The sequence below is a fragment of the Talpa europaea genome, assembly GCF_964194135.1.
Source record: "Talpa europaea genome assembly, chromosome: 1".
Taxonomy (NCBI): Eukaryota; Metazoa; Chordata; class Mammalia; order Eulipotyphla; family Talpidae; genus Talpa; species Talpa europaea.
In genome coordinates, this window is record NC_140073.1 from 9233110 (window position 1) to 9252498 (window position 19389).

General features: G+C 44.7%; 1 protein-coding gene across 1 annotated transcript in view; it reads right to left on the reverse strand.

Moving 5' to 3' along the window:
• Window positions 1–1201: 1201 nt before the first annotated feature.
• Window positions 1202–19389, reverse strand: part of CTNND1 (catenin delta 1) — a gene marked incomplete at both ends in the record, with an annotated part of 33981 nt that continues 15793 nt past the window's right edge. The window contains 6 exons of the mRNA XM_084228921.1: window positions 1202–1273; window positions 14586–14672; window positions 15073–15176; window positions 16222–16284; window positions 18453–18540; window positions 19080–19194. Coding sequence (XP_084085047.1) covers window positions 1202–1273; window positions 14586–14672; window positions 15073–15176; window positions 16222–16284; window positions 18453–18540; window positions 19080–19194 — 529 coding nt within the window. The remainder of the gene's footprint in view (window positions 1274–14585; window positions 14673–15072; window positions 15177–16221; window positions 16285–18452; window positions 18541–19079; window positions 19195–19389) is intronic.

The window sequence follows — 19389 nt, forward strand, 5'->3', positions numbered from 1 at the left end:
GCCAAGAACGCTGCATTTTATTGAGCAACCCTCTCCCCACACCCCCGCCCATCCCACCCTCAACAAAAGGCTTCCTGATGCGTTAAAAAATGCACAACCCTGAAACTGTAGACAAAATACTGTGTGTGCACATTTTTCTGGGAAGAAATGTTTGCTAGATTCCCAAGGAATGTCCTAACTGAAGAGGGCTAACAACCGTCGCGATGAATGCGGAAAACCCTAGAACTAAGAAAACCTCACTCAGGCATCACGTCAGGAGGGCAGGAGGGCGAGGGCAAGACTGAACGCCCAGAGCCAGCCCATCAGAAACCGGCTGAACCAGGAGGGAGCCCAGAGCAAGTCAGAGGTGGATGTGGCTGAACAATCCTCACCCCTGGGTCTGGAATGTTAATAGCTTGATTTTATCAGCCGTGGGTGTGTGTCCGTGTGGCTTAAAGGCACAGGGTCAGGGAGACACTGGCTCCTAGGGGGAGTAATGGGAGGGACGGTCAGCAGATTTTCCAGAGTGGACAGACGCCCCGGGGGAGGAAGGTTGGCTAGCAGTTCAAGCTGCTCTAAGAAGCTAGAGCACTCATGGGTGGGCCGAGGGGCCTAATATCCAGGCAGCTGAGTTGAGACGGGTGGCTTGAGCCTCAACAGGCACTGGCCTCCCGGCCTCCCCACGTGCTGCGGACATGGGGACCAGGCTAGAAGCTGCCCAAAGAGACTGCAGCAGGGAGGACCTGGGTTGTCCTGGCACCCTGCCAAGAACAGGCTAAAGGGAGCTGGGTGCCCCCCCCCCCAAGCTCCATATTAGGGGAGCGTCGTGGTGCTCTTCCTAGGGTTGTGGCTGGGAAACAACTATTACAAACAATATCATGAAAGGCCAAATCCTTATTAGCTAAATTCCTGTCCAAACCCAGTTCTCATTTATTTAAGACAGCAGAATAGTCTCTCAGCTGACCTCCCTCCCTCCAACTTTCTATACTTTAAAATATTTAACTTGCCCCAGTGGGCAGGGAAATGCTTTAAAGCCCCAGTTCTGAGTGAAAATATCACTCAGAAGCCCAACTCAGCGGAGGAGTTAGAAGCAAAGCCACCGTCTGTTAACACGTGTGGGCAGCCGGGCTCTCCCCTCCTCGTGGCTGCCAGCGGCACCACCACCAGGCCCACGTCCCTGCATGGGTGCAGGGTAAGTGAATTCATCGAGCTTTTTATGCCACTAGCCTCTGTGGCTAGCATCTGTGGCCTCGACCGTGTTGATGGTCCGGCACTTGTTCCTGATGGTGCATACCTGCAGCATGGGTGTGTGGGCACACCTGAGCCTGGAGGCCGGGCTATAAGGGCGGCATCCCCCAGACAGGGGATGGCTACGAGAGGACAAGCAGCGAGGCTACAAATGCGGCAAGACCAGAGACAGAGCACGGAGATTCCAACAAAGGAGGCTGGGAGGCTCTGTTGCCTCCAGTGCCTCCCGTCCGCCACCCCCAGCCTGCCCTGCACCTGGCTGCCCCACTACACTAACCCAAGCACCCTGCTGGCCCCTGCCCCTGCTTCTTGCCCCACTTCTTTCCCACAGCTGTCTATGTGCCCTGGGCCTCAGCTGCCTGGAAGGATTGGCTTTCATCACTTAAAAAAAAAAAAAAATTTATTACAGGGAATTCCAAATAGATGGAAACATCAGGTGGAATGTTATAATAAATCTCCTGCCCATACCCCAGCTTCTGTGACTACCGGCTCCAAGTCAATCTTTCTCTCTCATCTGCTCTCACCCCACACTACTTAGAAGCAAATTTCCTCATAATTTTATCCATCAAAATTTTATCACACGGCTCAAGTTGACAAGAAATTATGACCCAGAACATTTCTGTTGCTTCTAAAATATACCACCCCTTAGAAATATTCAAATATCCAATTATGAAATTATTATATCAGGGTCCAAAGACGAAGCAGGCATTGAAAGTGTTTTTTCTTTTAGTATAGATTGATGTCTTTCTTCATAATCTACCGGTCGCCTTTTTCCTTCTTGCGATGAATTCATTAACTTGTTTTATAATTCCCCCAACCTGTCATTTTGCTAATTGCGTCCCCATGACGTGGTTTAGCCTGTCCACAGTCCTGTTTCCTACAAATAGCAGTTAGATCTAGAGCTTTGAACACTCGGGCTTGATGTGCGTGTCTGCAAAGGAACTTCGTAAGCGGTATCTCTGTGTGACGTTAACACCTGTTGATGCTCAAGGCTTAAGCTCTGTTTACTAACATGGCGTTGTCCTGTTTCAATCCCCCTTCACTTAACAGCGGAAACTCCCTCTCATGCACCAAGGCACCCAGTGAGCCAGGTTCCCACACCTGGCGCCATCTGACCAGCGTGACTTCACATCTCCCTCAGTTGCTGGAACCTTAGTCACCTTTTCATGCCAACCTACACGTCACCTGGCAGTGAAGCATTGCCCTCCCTCCTGGCAGAGGGCTAAGCATTGCCCTCCCTCCTGGCATTATTCATTAGAATAATGCTTACCTCACTGACCCATCAATGTAATCCCCGGGACTGGAGCTCCTTAAGGACAGGAATGGCCTCTGGCCCCAGCCGAAGTGTCATTGAACAAATATTTGCAGGGTGAATGAAATTCTAATGGAGTCCAGACTTCACTTTAGAAAAGTCAGTTTTGGGCCTCCCCAGTGGCACAGCGGGTTGAGCACAACACTGTGAAGCTGTCCGCAGCCTCTACAGCACCGGTTCGATTCTCAGACGGCCAGGAAGACTCCCATATGGTGTGGCAGACCTCTCCTGTCTCGCCCGCTGCTCCCCTCAGCATGTATTTCGGTCGTCTGCCTGTTCTGCTCCCCGCTCTGTCTCTGGTGAATCCTCTCACCCTCCCTCGCCTCTGGCCTATACCCCAGCTTTGTATAAAAATAAATAAATCTTTAAAAAAAAAAAGTCAGTTTCACTTAAGTGACATTTTGTATACTGCGAGCTACAAAGCAACCAGCAAGGAGGTGACCAACTCTAGATAAGTGATGCGATTCTGGGCCCCTACCAGAGAACCGGAGCTGAGTTACCAAGTGTCCAATCAGACATTAATCAGATCGAGGGGAGAGCACAGGACCTGTTTCTCAAAACCACAAAGACCACAGTGAGAATCAGTCCAGCCAGGGAAATCCACTCCGTGACAAATGGAAGCAGTTTGCGGCTCTCAAATGGCTAGAACTCCGCACACATGCACCCACTTCCTGTCTACCCTCACACCACATCTGGCGGTGGCAGGTGAAGCAAGCCCTGTCTTCAAGTGAAACAAGAGTGGAAAGTCACAATTTCCTGTGTCCCTCAGAAGGGAAGGGTGGGTGCTTAGCATCTCTGCCCCGGGGGCACAGAGTAAGTTTATTTCCAGAGTAAAAGTTTATTTCCAAATGCTCTGGGGAGGTGGGGTGAGGAGCTTGCTAGACTGAACCATCCAGAGGGGATGTCTACTCCTCCCCACAGGCCGGCTAGAGCCCCCTCCCAACCCCCACCCACCTCGACCCACACATACCCACACCCACACACCCCCAACCCCCACCCACCTACACACACACACACACACACACACACACACACACATACTTCCTGGTCGCCTGAGGCAGTAGGCTGTTGGGCCCCCACACTGGCTACAAAAAATTTTTTTTATAAAGGCCCAGATGGGGCCTCCCTGGTGGCACAGGGGTTAAAGTTAGTGCTATCAAGATATCAGCAGCCACTGCAACATGAGTTCGATTGCCAGCCCGGGAGCTGACCCACATGGCACAGCAGACCTCTCCTGACTCACCCGCTGCTCCCCTCAGCAGTATATTTCAGTACACTGTTCTGCTCCCCACTCTGTCTCTGGTTAATGCTCTCACCCACCACACTTCTGGTCTACACCCCAGTACTCGTAAGCATAAATAAAAATAAATCTTTAGGGAAAAAAAAGAAGACTGAACCTATCACGTTAGGTTTCCAGACCTTGGAACAGGATCCAAACAACACTCTAGGAAGATCAGAAGAAAAACACATCTTCTCAAGTTGAAGACAGCGCAAAGCAAGCCCTACTTTATTTGCTTCTAGAGACATCTCTGCACTGGGAAGCCCTGTAGGCTTCTTTTTAAAAGGTGTTCATAAAGCCAGTTTTCTAGTTCTGCGCCCCAGGGACATCACCAGCATCTAGGAAAAAAACCCTCTTGTCCTTTTAGGCCTCGATTTCAGAATCCTCTTTTCCTTCTTTAATTTGGATTTAAATCTAAACCTTCCACACTTCTCACACTAACACTCCCTGGGCCAGCTCAGATATGCCCAGAGCTTGAAGTATCACCCACGGGCAGAGGGAGAGGCCTCTCTGGAGCTCCGGTCCTACATATCCTCCTGCTCACTGGATACTTCACTGTGAAGTCTCACTCGAAACTAAGTTTCCCATCCAACTCTACCTTATCTGCTTGCTATTTCCTACTGACACCAACCAGACACCCTCAAGTGACCCACACACCCTCATCTGATTTTCTACCAGTGCCACCTTTTAAGTATTGGAAGCACTTTGGGTTAGTAGTTTAAAACACAGGATTTAGAATGAAACAAATCTGGTCAAAGTCTGACCTTTGCCACAGTGTAACCTCAGGCAAGTTACTTAACTGCTCTAAGATTTCATGTCAGACGCCAATGGTCAGAGGGGTAGTAAATATTAAACAGGAATAGTGCATCTGAAGCCTTGAGCAAAAGCTTGGCACCAAAATACTGTATCTGTTCACGTCATCTGCCTTCCTCGTGGGGTTGATGTGAAAATCAGATGTCAACATATTCAAAACACTTTTTGTGCTTACATAGGAAGCACTAAACACTAGCTTTAAAATTGCCATCAAGGGGGGCTCCCTGGTTGTACAAGGGGTTAAGAGACAGCCTATGAATCTATCTGCAACCACTGCGACACGAGTTCGATCCCCAGCCAGGGAGAAACCCACGTCTCAGCAGACCTCTCGATTCACCTGCTGCTCCCCTCAGCAGTGTACTTCGGTCAGTCTGCCTGTTCTGTTCCCCACTCTGTCTCTGGTGAATCCTCTCACCTACCACACCTTTGGCCAGTACCCCAGCTCTTGTATGCATAAATTTTTTTTAAAATTGCCATCAATACTAAATAGACCTAAAGCTGATAAACTTTGTCCTCTACACTATGATTGAGCCATCATCATCTCTTGCTGAGAATCTTGCAGCTTCCTCTCATCGACCTCTCCATTCTAGCCTCTATAGCCATTGATGTAGCCACGTCACTGCTTAAAAAACCCTTTGCTTTTAGGGTTCATTTACCTGAAGTTCCTTGAGGACAAGAGCTATCTTCACTGAATTTCTCTCTTCAAGCTACTTAGTAAATCCATTCTTTAACTAAATCCCTTCCCTGCTCTCCAGGCTGTGCATAAAGACCGCTTCTTTAAGTCTCAGAGTTTCAGACTTACAGAAAAACCTGGATGTCTTTGAGGATGTCCTCTCCCATTCTGACACAGACGCCTCTGCTTTGTCACAAGCACTCCTAGCCTGAAGTGTTGCCACAAAGTGAGCCCACAGCATGAACTCCTGATAGGGTCATTTCTAAAAGTGCTAGCTTATTTAAGCACCTGGCACAGAGTCTGGACCAAAGAGGCCTAAGTACCCACTGAGTGGCTGCTGCCATCTTTCCTGACCCACGGCTTGGACAGGAAGGCTTTTGTTATTTTGGGTTGCCCTTGAAACCATCCCTGAGTAGTCAGATACAGACACTGAGCAGAATGATGATACAGATAAACAAATTATATATCCATATATGCAGAAGAGAAATAAATGGCGTTGACAAAATCATGAAACGATTAAAATTTTTACTATGTACCAGTTTCACATGCAGCTTCATGCATCATCTTAATATTCATAAAGACCCTACATATAGGCATTATTATTCTTCCCACCTTACATATGACAAACGGCACTGAAAGCATAAGAAATATGCTAAGGTTTCACAGGTAAGCAAGAGAGTGAGGGCTTCAAATGGTCTGATTCCAGAGTCTATATTTAGTGCTGAGTTCTGTATCATTTTGGAAACCTGTGAGCTCTATTTCAGTGGCACTAACCCCCAGCAAACAGAAATGACAAATAAAAGCTGTAGGCACTTGAAGACATTACGCGCCAGATAAAATCTATTCCTTGGGCCTCCATGGTAGTGCAGGGGTTAAAGTCTCAGTGCTATCAAGCTATCGCCAGCCACTGTGGCTGGCCTGAGTTTCATCAAAGGCCAGGGAGCTGACACACATAGCGTGGCAGACCTCTCCTGTCTTGCCCGCTGCTCCCCTCAGCTGCGTATTTCAGTGGATCTGCCTGTTCTGCTCCCCACTGTGTCTGACAAATTCTCTCACTCCCCGCATCTCTTGTCAGCATAAATAAAATCTTTACAAAATAGAATAAAATCTATGCCTTGCTGACTTAAGGCATATGCTTTAGGCAGATCATAAGAAAGAAATTTCTATTGCAAATGTATCATTACAATCCAAAAATTTGTATCAATGTCCCTGAGATAGTCCCTCCTAGAACCTAGGAACGGATGCAGAGATGAGCTAGAGACAGCTCACTGCTCCCTTGACCTCTTGTACTCCAAAGCCAGTAGTTCCTTAAATAGATCTCCCTCATGTCAAAGGGCAGTTTCCAGCCTTAGCTGAGCTCCATGTGGGGTCAAGTTCTACTAGGATTGGAGAGGCACTGGAAGAAGACTGTACTCAGAGTTGCCTGTTTAGCCAGCAAGATAGGAAAATATTCCATCCTGACCTTTTAAGTCAGGCTGACCAACTCAGTATGAGGCAGCAAATACTTTATTAAAATTGTAACTTTGCTTTCATGGGAAATGTCTGGGATCTGTTCTCGGCCCTCCTAACACCTGCTTCTCTGCACACACCTATTTCACTTGCCACATACTGTGTGTCCCTGGATTGGGACAGACACAGGCCCTCCTCTTGGCACCCGGGCAACTTAGCGCCTTCCATCACAGGCAGCTGCTGCTGGAAACTCCATGCCCTCCTCTCGTCTTCTTTCCTCTCTACATTTATGTGCTCAGTGTATTCCACTGGTTATCCCAGTTACTATGGGTATTTAGTTGCACAAAAAAGTCATGTTAACCAATAGCTTTACTTTCTCCCGAAAATAAGAACACGAAAATGACGGTTCTAACTACTCCAACTTAAATGTTTTTGTCAAGTATTTTCATCCTAGTCCTTATTCCCACCCACAATTACACACTGCTGAAGTTAATGATTACTTACTTTTACCAACATTATTTAGCAGTACCATAGCTGAGTGTTCCTCCTTGCACGAATCTTCCCATCATTTTCCTTCTGCCTCAAGGATATAAGGCACAGTTACCTTTTCTGAGTGGCAAATTCTGCTTTTGCCTGAAAATGTTAATTAGCCTTCTTTCATTTAAAAAAAGAAAGTTGCAGCCAATTTCCACCACAGTTCTTATGTTGGTAACAGAAGGGTTAGGGTCCCGCTGTCTCCAGGCCATCATGCCAATGTCACCCCTCAGGCCTGTGTTCTATAGGCAGTCTGTACTCTCTCTAACTGGTGGAGACCTTTGGTCCCTGCATTTCACCTTCAAGTTTCGAGAGAAGCGTAGCTTTTTATCTTGCTCGAAATGTACTTGGAGTCCTAAATATGAGGTTTGGAATCTTTCAGCAAATCTGAAAAAATTATCATGCATTCTCTTTGGATATTTCATCTTCCTTTCTATTATCTCCTCCTGGAGCTCCAGATAACGTACATTAGAGCTCATCCTATTGTCCTCTGTTGTCCATGATCCTCGACTATTTTCCATTCTTCTTTCTCCTTTGGATGGCATCCTGGATAATTTCCTGAGAACGCTCTTCCAATTTACTAGCTCCCATTAAATTTCAATAATCTATTTAATCCATCAAGTTCTTATTTCAAATTTGTATTTCTCATTTCTAATTCAAAGACTCTATTTTTAATATACTGGATTGGCTTTTATCATCTCTTCTTTTCAAACATGCCCCAGTTCACGAATCAAAAAGCTATTTCAGTCGTGTGTGACCGTGTCAACATCGAAAGCATTTATGGTCGGCTTCTATCGCTCTGGGCCTTCCCCACTAGTGGTACATGACTGCATCTTAGACTTTTTCAACAGGCTGCAAGAAGTTATCTGTGGGAACTGTTTTGAAGCCTCAGAGAACTGCATTTGTTTCTGAAAAACACCTGGAGACATGACCACACAGGGTCACTTTAAACTCCCCAGATTTCTAGGGCCACCCAGGTAGTGCAAATTGAGACTGAAAACCCACCGAAGGCCACCCTGTGGCTGTGAATTCTCAGGGAAGAGACTGTATGCTTCCTCCCATCCGGTACCAACACTGAGACAAAACCCTCGCTGTCCCACCCGGAGCACATCACGCATTCCCATCCACATGGAGGGTGTCCTGGCTTCCCTGGAGTCGCCTGCGAGTGTCCTCAGGTCTCATTTCCACATGTTGTGTAATCACTTAAGCAAACATCCAGGGTCTGCTGAATCTGGCAAAAGTTAAGTAAAGCTACCTTTAGGATTCCAGTTTAGACTTCATTTTGAAGATCTGTGGATTTCTTTTGTGACTGTTCAGAAACAGTTTTTTAATCCTTTTTACCTTGTATCTTGTTTCTGTTGAAAGGCCTTTTTAAAGAACACCCAACCCACCACAATGCCAAAAACAGGAGCTTGAATTAGTTTCAACTATATACAAAATGCACATATCTCCACGCCTTCTTCCCACAACAAATAGGTTGTAAAAAGGCCCAGAGGTCAGAGTCTTCAAACATCAGTGCTAACCATGCTTTGAAGATGGAGGAAGAAAGGACTGCAGTGAAGGATAGAGGGAGTGCCTGGCACATCACCAGGATAACCCCTATTTCTTTTTTCTTCCCTTCAGCACAAATGGCATTTCAGATGAATGGGTCTCTAGACATAATCTAGGGAAAAACAGCACAACAGCAATCCCGTCTCTATCCTCAGTAAAAGCAGAAGAAACTTTCCAACAATAAAGACACATGGAGAAAAGCATAGTACATTTTCCTCAGGTGAAAATAAAGCGAAAACCTAGTTGCCATGTGCTCACAGTAATGCTTACGGCTCCAACAATTACATAACGGGAATAAAGCTCTTGAACATCCATTTGTGGAGAGCTGGCCCTGCTCATCCTCTTACCATTAAGAGGAAAACCTAAGTCAGGATACAATAATGCAGACAGATCAAAATGGTTATTTTCATTATTTTCTATTATTTCCCTACCTTATTTCCTCCAGTTTTCTTTCCTCCCATGTCTATCCCTCAATTCTGGATGGAGCAGCTAAAGAATCAATCCTTTAAGCAAAGCAAACAGACGTCAGGAAAGCATGAGGTCATAAGGTTAAATGCCAAAGAAATTAGGTCCCTACAATCTTTTACTTTATTGCACTTTCTTGAGGTAGTTTGTCTCGTTTTTAAGAAATTTAAATTTTCAGGAACACCTCCTTGGCTTTGGCCAGTGGGGTCACTTGCTCCCCAGTTGAGGTACCCTTTGTTGCCAGAGGTGACTTTAGTCAGAGTCAACAACTCCAGGGCATTCTCTGTATCTTTGAGAACATTCAGGGAGGGTTGGCCACACCTCTCGACAGCCTGGGCATTTCCTACTACCGGATTTGCAGGATAAGAAATTTCTCCTCCTACCACATCCAACATACCCACCTATCATTATCTCAAATTCTACAATAAGCAACTATTTCTTTGAGATAAATGTTCCTCTATGAATTCCCCTTGCTGGGTTATAACCACACCCTTTAGGAAACTAGCACCACTGCCAACGGAGCTGGCAGTCACTCTGGATTCCAGGTTGAGGCTGGAAGCTTAAGCAAGTCACTAAATCAGTGTATCAAGTTGTAATTAGTTGACCACAGGCATCAGAAAACCTCAGTGACTTAAGACTTAGATTCCTGAAGACTTCAGATTCCTACCTATTGAATCAAGTTTTGGAAGTGGAACCCAAGAGTCTACATTTTTAACCACCTTTCTGGGTAAGCGTGTTTGTTCAGCTCTCTAAGGCTAGGTCAAGGTGGTCCTATGCCAGAGTGAATCTGAGGACCCTGCACTCCAAACCCAGCAATTCCAAAAACGACATCATCTATTTATATGAAAATAATCCTATCCTATTTTCAGACATAAACAGACAAAATGAGAAACAGTGATCGAGGAAGACTGATTCTCCCTTCTTCCTGAGTGAGGTATTTCCAGTTTGTGACAAAGTGTGTTCTATCAGCAAGAAAGGAAAGTGGCCAAACGGATTACTGCTGGGAGCTGCCAGGAAGCGTCATGGCCAGACTCATCACAGCTATTTCAGACAAGCTCACCAGAAAGCACAAGAGGAGCTAAGCAACATCCATAACCACCTGCAGAAAAACCCGGGCGCTCAAGCATCAGGAAGTGGCTGGGCAAATCTTGATTAATGCACAGCAGTCCTAAAGTTGGTATGAGAGACACTAAGTTTTCAATTAGCAATAATCGTGCCTCGGATAAACCTCACTGGCTACGATACTGCCACTGCGCAAAGCTAAGAGACACTAAGAGGCTTCAAATTCAGTGTCTAGACACTTAAGAGGATTTCCCAGATCATTGCTGAACATGCCTCATTCTGGGCAGGGGCAGAGGAGAAACGTTTCTAAACGACCCCAAGACATAGCCTTAGCTATGTAGGACTCACAAATCACCACCTCTGCACAAAAGGGGCCACCTGTTTCATTCTCCCATCTAAACCAAACCTCCACAAAGCCTCCTGGATAGGATGCTGTGTTATCTACTGAAATGAAATGAAGGGGCCAATCCAGGGAGGGGAGAATAAGGCTTGTGGAGAGCTCAGTGCCAGTGGATATTAGGAACTAGCACAAAAACAAAGGCTATTCCCCTGGGGTGGTCAGATAAGAACCTTCTCAAGTGTGGCTGCAGAACTCTCTGGAAAGCACACTCTAATCACATTTTGGCTCTGTGCTTCATCCTTCTAGACTAAAAGTACAACCAGTCGGCACAAATCAAGCTTCAAATGTCATCAGCTCTGATGCTTGGATTTCCAGTCTCACCAGCCCGAGTTTTCATACCCAAGACCTATTTCAACAAAATTGAGACGTGAGCACCGTCAGAAGCAGCTATACAATTTTAATCTAAACGATTTGGGCATACAGAAAGCATTTTAGATAAACTCTCAAGTTTTTTCATCATTTAACAGGAAATTCAAGCAGCGGAAAAATCAATCTCTTTCCAAAGGTCTTAACCCTTGGCCTCTGCAGTGAAGTCAACCCCTGGTAATCCAACAAATATTTGCCACCCACCCACACATTAGTTGGTAGGACACTCAGGAAGCTGTAGGCCTGGTCCTTGTCTTCTTTCTGAGACTGCAGACAGCCTAGGAAACACCGTTACGGCCCAGCGTTCAGTACCTACCTACGTGAGCCTTTTTATTCTACATTTTCATATTAGGATGGCAGTAGGAGGTGGTGGCTTCTAGTCACCACCCATGAATGTTAGAAGGCCATGCACTGAGATGGGCTTTGGTCAACATTAGTTTAGTCAAATGTTGCAAGAGAATCCCAGTGACTAAGGAAGTCATTAAGTCTTCATACTTCAGCTTCCTATCTCTCTAAGTTAGCAGTATGCTTCCTGTGGTCCGCTTAGCCACATTTTTTAAAAATATTTATTTATTTATACAAGCACTGGTTACAGTCAGAAGCTCGGGAGGGTGAGAGAATTCACCAGAGCCAGAGCAGGGAACAGAACAGGCAGACTGATGAAATACATTGCTGAGGGGAGCAGCAGGCACGGCAGGAGAGGTCTGTCGCGCCATGTGGGACCCTCGCCAGTGTACGGGCATCGAACCGGCGCTGCAGAGGCTGCAGGCAGCTTCGCAGTCCAGCGCTCAACCGCTGCGCCACCAGGGGAGGGCCTAGCCACATTTAATTTTTAAGAATCTTCAGGAGAAAAAAACATTTCATATATAATTAAAAAGAACGCTGCCGATAAGAGTTGGGATTGGGCTCAAAATAAATCCATTCTGGTATAACCACCTTACGGTGGCTCTGGAAGAAAAAGGACGCTGATACATAAGTAAGCAACCAAGATGAAAAGGAGGGGAAGAGACACAGCTTGAAGTGAAGAAATGACACAGACCCCCCACATACACACTTTAAAAACTTTATTTATATAAAAAACTCATTTTTTTAAAAGCATTAACAAGAGAGAAGGGAACAGAAAAGGTATGGAGCAGAGACATGCCCCTTAGTAGTGTACGGTGGGAAAGTGGGATTTTTGGTTCTCTGGAATTGAATGTTTAGTGTTTTTATAAATCAACCAATAAACAAACAAAGTTAAATGTTCCCCAAAGCTCATGGCTATTCTATTACCCACATCCCACCGAGAAGAGCACCAGGAAAAGAGCAGGAGAGGACAAGAGAAACCAAGAGTGGAGTCAGTCTGGAACGGGCATGTCCCTGTGCAGTATGCTCTCAGGGTCACAGAGAAGCAAGCTCCTCTGTGCCAGAAAAGGAGAAGGAAGAAATAGAAGGGGAGTAGGGTAAGTAAGGGTTTTAATGCATAGGGCAATGGCAAGGGGAGTGGTGGGTTGTGCACTTTTCTCCTACCCCATAGCCTCAATATATAAGGGAAGGGGGAGAGAGAAGGATAAAGACTTTCCAGTTGCATTGAACAGAGCTTTTAGGTTAAGGTAGGAGTCAAAGGCAACTAAGGAAATTTGTTTAAAAAAAAAAAAAAAATCAACCAGCATAGCAGCTGAGTCCTTTAGCCCAGCATGCTAATAATATGCACTAAATTGAAAGGAGGCTGGACGGTGGGAGTGGGGACAAGACGACTTCCCTACAACCCTTCAAAGATGATGGTCAATTCTGCGCAGCCAAGGAACGAGAGCTGCACCACTCACCACTCCTCCCTCCAAGCTCTTTTTCAGATTCATCAGAACAGGATTGTTGCAAAATCCCAACCATATACTGTGGTGCAAAAGTTACGATGTATGGCTGAAATTAGAGACTATACCAATTCCCAAAGGAGAATCGAGGTTCTCAAGGTCACCTCTCCATTCTGCTAACTTAGGGCCAATAGGTAAGAAAGCAACAAAACATAATTCGCAAAATCATGAGAAGTGAGACTGCAGAGGCAAAGAAAGGCACATGGAAGGGAAGGGGGAGATGCATCCCAGGCCAAAGGCACAAAGAAGAGGCAAAGCCAGAGGCGATCTCCACCTTTCGGGGGTAAAGGGGGCAGGAGTATGTACATCAAGTCCTTTATCAGCCAACTAATCCAGGGAGGCAGCAGGGGATCGGGGGGCTGTCAGGGTAAGAAGAGGAGAAATGGGATGGGGGAGTCAGCTTTGAAGCTTCCTGCCAGTTTCAGACTAACTGGTTCATGTGTATTCCTACTAGCTCCTCCTAGATGTTCTCCACCCCAGAAGACATCTCTCTGCTCCTTCTCACCCAAGAAGTCTTCCTTGATACATTCTCCTTTCTACAGCATCTTGCAAATGGCCAGGCCAGGTCAGCAGACATTATCACGGGATGGCAGGAGAAGTTTAAGGACAGCCTCAGTACAGGGCGGCAGCAGCAGCCCAGGGTCGGCATCAGGCCTGGAGGAGAGATGGAGTCTGTAGGTCCCAGATGATCCCTGCCCTGGAGATGATGAGGGCAATGATCTTAATCTCAGTTCTGGACCTTCACGTACTCACAGGCCCTTGCCAGATGGAATGTGCCAATGTCGCCAGCCTTCTTTGCTTCAAAAATAGTCATTAGGATAAGGGAAGAGCTCACGCTTCCCATTGTCCGAGAAAAATGAAAAGTCCCTTCCCCACCCAAAAAAAAAATCTTGATTATGAATCATCGGTTTATCAGATTGCTGGACACTGCATTTACAGCACGCAACTCCAATTCTTCCTACAGCTTCCTGTGAAGACTCCCACTCTCTCCCTCCCTTCGCACAAGGCCAAGAGTTCCAGGGAGAGCTGGCAAAAGAGCTAATCTGCAGCAGTTTCTCAAGATATGCATATGACTGAGTCAGGCTTCTTGGGAACAACTGGAGGGGCTCTGGGGGCAGGGGAAGAAGGGACAATTAAACTTCACTGGAAGAAGTTAGGAGTTGATGGGAAGAAGGCAGCCGCTCGGGGCTACAAGGGCAGGAGGCAGCCTGGCAGTTGGCACAATAGTCCAGCGAAGAAAGGGAAAAATCATCAGTCCATTTCACCACCAAAAATAAAAGTATATATATTATAAGCCCAAATGGAGCGGAGATAGTGGTGTTAAATCTTCTGCTGTAGGGAAAAAAAGAAAAAGATGTTAATAAAGGTTGGGAACAAGGACAACCAAAGACAGTTGAAGGAAAGCAGCAGATAATGGAGAATCATATCACCAGCTGCACATCCCAGGCTTTAGAAGAGGTCAAAATCACAGAAGCAGCCCCCTCAAGCCCCTTGTGGCTGAGACTAGTGTCTCTGGCCTGATCAGATCAGCATGATTGGCAAATGGCTGGCACACAGAGGCCTCCTTCCTCAAGGATGATCTTGGGGGTGACTGGAGGACATACCATGGGGGGGTAAGGCACCTGGTCCCCCTCACCATTCAAAACCAATATAGCCAACTCTTCCTCCAGAGACTCCTGCCCCTCGTCCTGCTGTGAACACATGCAAATTGTTAGTGTGAGAGTAAGGCAATAGGGACCTTGTGGGTGTGTGCCAGATCTAGGGGAAAACCCCAAATTCATTAAATTCAAACAAAACAGGGTAATAGCAAAAGAAGGGCAAGACAAGCGAGAAGAGGAAGAGAATAACATGAGGACAGATGGGTTAGTGTTAGCCCAAATCAGCAATGTGTTTACGCTTCCTTTCCCAAGCGGACCACTGCAGAATAACGGTCCAAGAAATCTCAACAAGGGTCAAAACTCCTACTTTCTGGAAAACCCCTACCAGAAAAGGGAAGCTGTCTTTGACTAGGTATTTTTTCCCTATTTCACAAAACACAAGGGCTTCAAAACAGAACTAGCTTTACAAGAAGAATAGAGAGAGAGAATTTACCATAAGGGGTGTTCCCTTCAAGGGCTCCATATCACCCAGATCCCCGGTTCGATCCAGTGTTCTATTGTGGTCCCCTCTCTCATTCAGCGTGGAATAGTTGTTATCTAGTTAAAAATAAATACATATAAAGTACACAGCAACATGATATTCCCCTCTGGTAAGCAGATAAGTGTGAACTGGGCATCCCTGATGAGAACCGAGCTCTGCCAAATGATCCAGAAAGCACAATACTCCCTGACTTAGAACAAACTTGAAAGGAATCTAATGGGGAAGACAACAAATATGAACTACCCAGAGCATGGTATATTTTAAAAAACCAAAACTAAAGACCTGTCTTTAAAGGGTGATGGAATTAAAAGGAACACTCTCGTGAGGTTTATTGCAATATTTGGAAAAACAAACAAAAGGAGACAGGACTTCAATTAAGCTTTGGGGGGGGGGGTGAAGAGAATTTAGAAAAGTAAAGGAGAAGGGCACTTCAGTAGAAGCAAAATCAAAAAGCATAGAATGAGGAGAGAATGGCAGATAGACCAGGTGAGCTGAACCAAAAAGGCTGGGGTGAGACTGTGAAAGGCTACTGAGGAATAGGTTAGGAACATAAACTCCACTCTCCAGTAATGAACGGAGGTATGTGAAAATATATATAATTTAAAAAAATTTTTTTTAAAGATTTATGCATTTATACACGAACTGGGATATAGTCAGAGGCGCGAGAGGGTGAGAGAATTCACCAGAGACAGAGCAAGAGCAGAACATGCAGATGGACGGAAGACACTGCTGAGGAGAGCAGCGGGCGAGACAGGAAAGGTCTGCTGCGCCATGTGGGAATCTCCCTGGCCAGCCGGGAACTGAATCCGCGCTGCAGAGGTTGCAGACAGCTTCACCGAGCGGCGTTCAACCTGCTGCCCCACCAGGGAGGCCCAATTTTAAATTTTAAGCATGTGGGAATATGGATAAAAGTAGATAGATCACATCTACTTTTACTAGATAAAAGTAAGTTTCCTCATATCCTTCCAAATAAACATGTCCAATTAAGGCTTTTCTAGGACGGTGCTAGAAAAATCTGTAGGTAAGGCTCAGTTCCCATCAGACAGTCCTTATCTCAGTAAAATATTACTCCATACCTTTAGGGAGGAATTAATCACCTACCTAAGGATTTTGTGTTTGATCCCATATTGCTCATCTGAATTTCTTCCCGATCAGGTTTCTTATCTATATGAAGTCAGAAGTTACTTAAGTCAAAAACCAACTCTTCAGAGTCTATACTCATAAAAATTGCTCTCTGGTCTGTCCTCTACACTCCCATCAACTTTTTACTGAGTACTCCCTATATGTCAAGCACTAGACAGAGCCCTCACAGTACTTAAAGAAATCCCTTTCCTACAGATTCCTTGTATAACCATTCACTCCAAGCCATCAGTTTTCAAATTATTTGGTGTCCAGGCCTCTGTACAGTCTTAAACAATTACGAGGATCCAAAGAGCTTGCATTGATATTATATGTATTAATATTTACAGTATTAAGAAATTATAAAGATTTCCCCTAAAACTAACAATAAACTTATTACATGTTAACAGAAGTAACAATTTTAATCTTAAAAGCAGTATTTTCATTAATTGCACAGCTCTTTTAAGTTTGGGTATTAGAAGGCAGCTTGCTGCGATATTATTTCATTTACATATAATGAAGAAAATTCAGTCTTAAACAGATAAGCTGAGAAAGTGAAGAGAATTTTAATAGTCCTTTTAAATAACTGTGGATATTCTTTGACAGTATACCAGTGCTCGACAAGCAGAGTCCCTACGGTTAGCCTCAATGTGGAATCTGACTCTCTAAATTAGAATCCATTTGTCTGCCTTGCTCTTGAATGGATCAATTACCTTTGCATGATTTTGAAACATCATGCATTCATTGATCACTTATAAAATACTAGTTCAAAGAGCTAGCCAGATCTGCTAAAGGCTAACACATTTCATTATGCAATATCCAAATATCACATTCATTAATATCACCATTGAGCTCATTTAAAAGCTTTTTTTTATTTAAATTTCATTTTTATATTCCCCATACAATTGCAACCCCCTTATTTTGACCCTAATCCCTCCTTTCCCCATCCCCCACAGAGTGTCTCTGGTTCATAGTTGTTTGTAGATTTTGATTTTTACTTTCTTATAGTTATTCTAAAAGCCATTTTTAAGTACTGGAAGGTTACCAGGCCCACAGTAACAGATATAAGTTTTCCAAAAACACAAATTTCACTTGCAAACTTAAGGAACAAGTATCGTCAGTTGTTTTTCCTGAAAGTGACAAACTCACTGAATTCAAATTGAAGAAAATGTTTGCCGAACATCTAAGTCTGAGTAACTATCGTTTGTCTATAAGGCATTTTTCCTAAGTAAAAACAGTGTTCCATTCAAGAAATGTGGCTAGTCCAACTAGTAATTCAAACAACAGCACAAGCACTCTTTTCTCAAGTCAAGTGTCATGCTCTCGTATGCTCTGAGTGCTTAATGGGCATTTCCTATTTCACCAGCACAGGCTATTAGAAAGATGTATTCTCAAGGATCAAAAGAATAAAATCAATTTTTAAGGCTCCATCAAGTACATTAAGTGAAATTGGCTCTTTTCATACTAAGTCCACAGCCGTGAGGATGCCAGTGACTAGCCTGGTGTGGTGGCCCTGCCTTAAGTCATGCTCCGCTTCTGCAGGAGCCAGCACTGCTGATTTTGCACCATCAACACAAAGGTCAACAGACAGGAATCCCCAGACCACATTTTAAGAACACTGATCAAGGCAAAAGCCAAGTATCATTAATAAGAGTATAGCCTTAAGTGAAAAAGAAAACAGTTCACACATAAAAATACATGATTCATTTTTGGGGAGAAAAATGTATGTGTTCAAATAACAAAAGGATTTAAAAGATACTGTTATTTTTCGGGTTGTCTATATTTACTAATTTTTCAGTAGTATCAAACATTACTTGGTACTATGTAGAAATTTAAAAGGAAAAAATAATCATTTCTTAATATAGATCTAATCATTATGTTGAATATCTTAAATTTACACAATGTTCCACATCAATTATACCTCAAATAAAGAAAATAGTTTGTATTTCCAGTTGTTTTAGTCCAAAAGCAAAGAGAAGGGATTTGCTAAATTGAGATTTATAAAACAGAAATTCGCAGGCTACTTGGCTGTTTAATTTCCTTTTGCTTAGACCCACCAACTTCTGTGTTAGACTCCTGGTAAAGTACTACTCCCCTTTACCAAAAGCCTGGTTCATTAAAAAATAAATATATATTCTACTTCTTAGACAGGCAGCCCACTGAAGAAGAGCAGGGATGGATGAACGCGGAGAGGCTGGCCCTGGATACGGTACCTGATTTCTGGTTCCGGTCAATGAGAGGAAGAGTGCTATCATCGTACGAGTGACCGCTCTGGCTTCGAGAAGCATTGTTTAGATTCACCTGGGGACGGACGTGAAGTACAACATGTCAGAGCACTGAATTCCCCTGTACCTCATCCCTAAGGGGCATGCCACACCTTTAAGCCCCCACTCCCAAATGCAACTAATTCATTACCCAAATGCAAGGTAATTCATGAGGGTTAAAAAAAGACCTAAGGAGGGAAACACACTGGAATGTTAAGGCTTCCACTTGTTTCTCCGAGCAGGAGATAACTAAGGTACCAACACTTGTACTATCAGAAGCAGCAGCAGCCTTTAGGTAATGGCCAACCCCTTCAAAAGGTTCTGGCAGATTTGGGGGAAAGACAAAAAGGCCACCACCCTTCATAGCCGTCAGCCTTTCTCAGAGCCGCTTTGGCAGCAGGAGAGCTGTTGTCACCACTCCATTTTGGAGGGGAGTAAACAAGTCATTTCTTTGGAGAGACTTGGGTCAAATGTAGACTTACTGTGACATGAAATAAAAGAAACCAAACACAGAAGCATACCTGGGAGTGAGGAATGAGGGAGAGAGTAAAAGTCTTAGTGGCAGGGTCACTCTACCTGAAAGTCTGACTTCTTCCAGCCTTCCTTTTCCAGTGGCTTCCGCAGTTCCTTATATCCCCAGATTGTCTGTAATACAAGTGCTGCTGCTCGAACTTCTTTTTCTGAACGGTTCCTTTTGAGGAAGATAAAAAATATCATATGGAATTTTGACACAAAACCAAAGAAGAAACTGAGGGCCTGAATTTGCTAATATAATGTACCGTTAAGAGTATAAATGGGGCGCTGCGCTGTGGGGCTGTCCTCAGCCTCTGCAGCGCGGGTTCGATTCCTGGCCGGCCAGGGAGATACCCACATGGCATGGCAGACC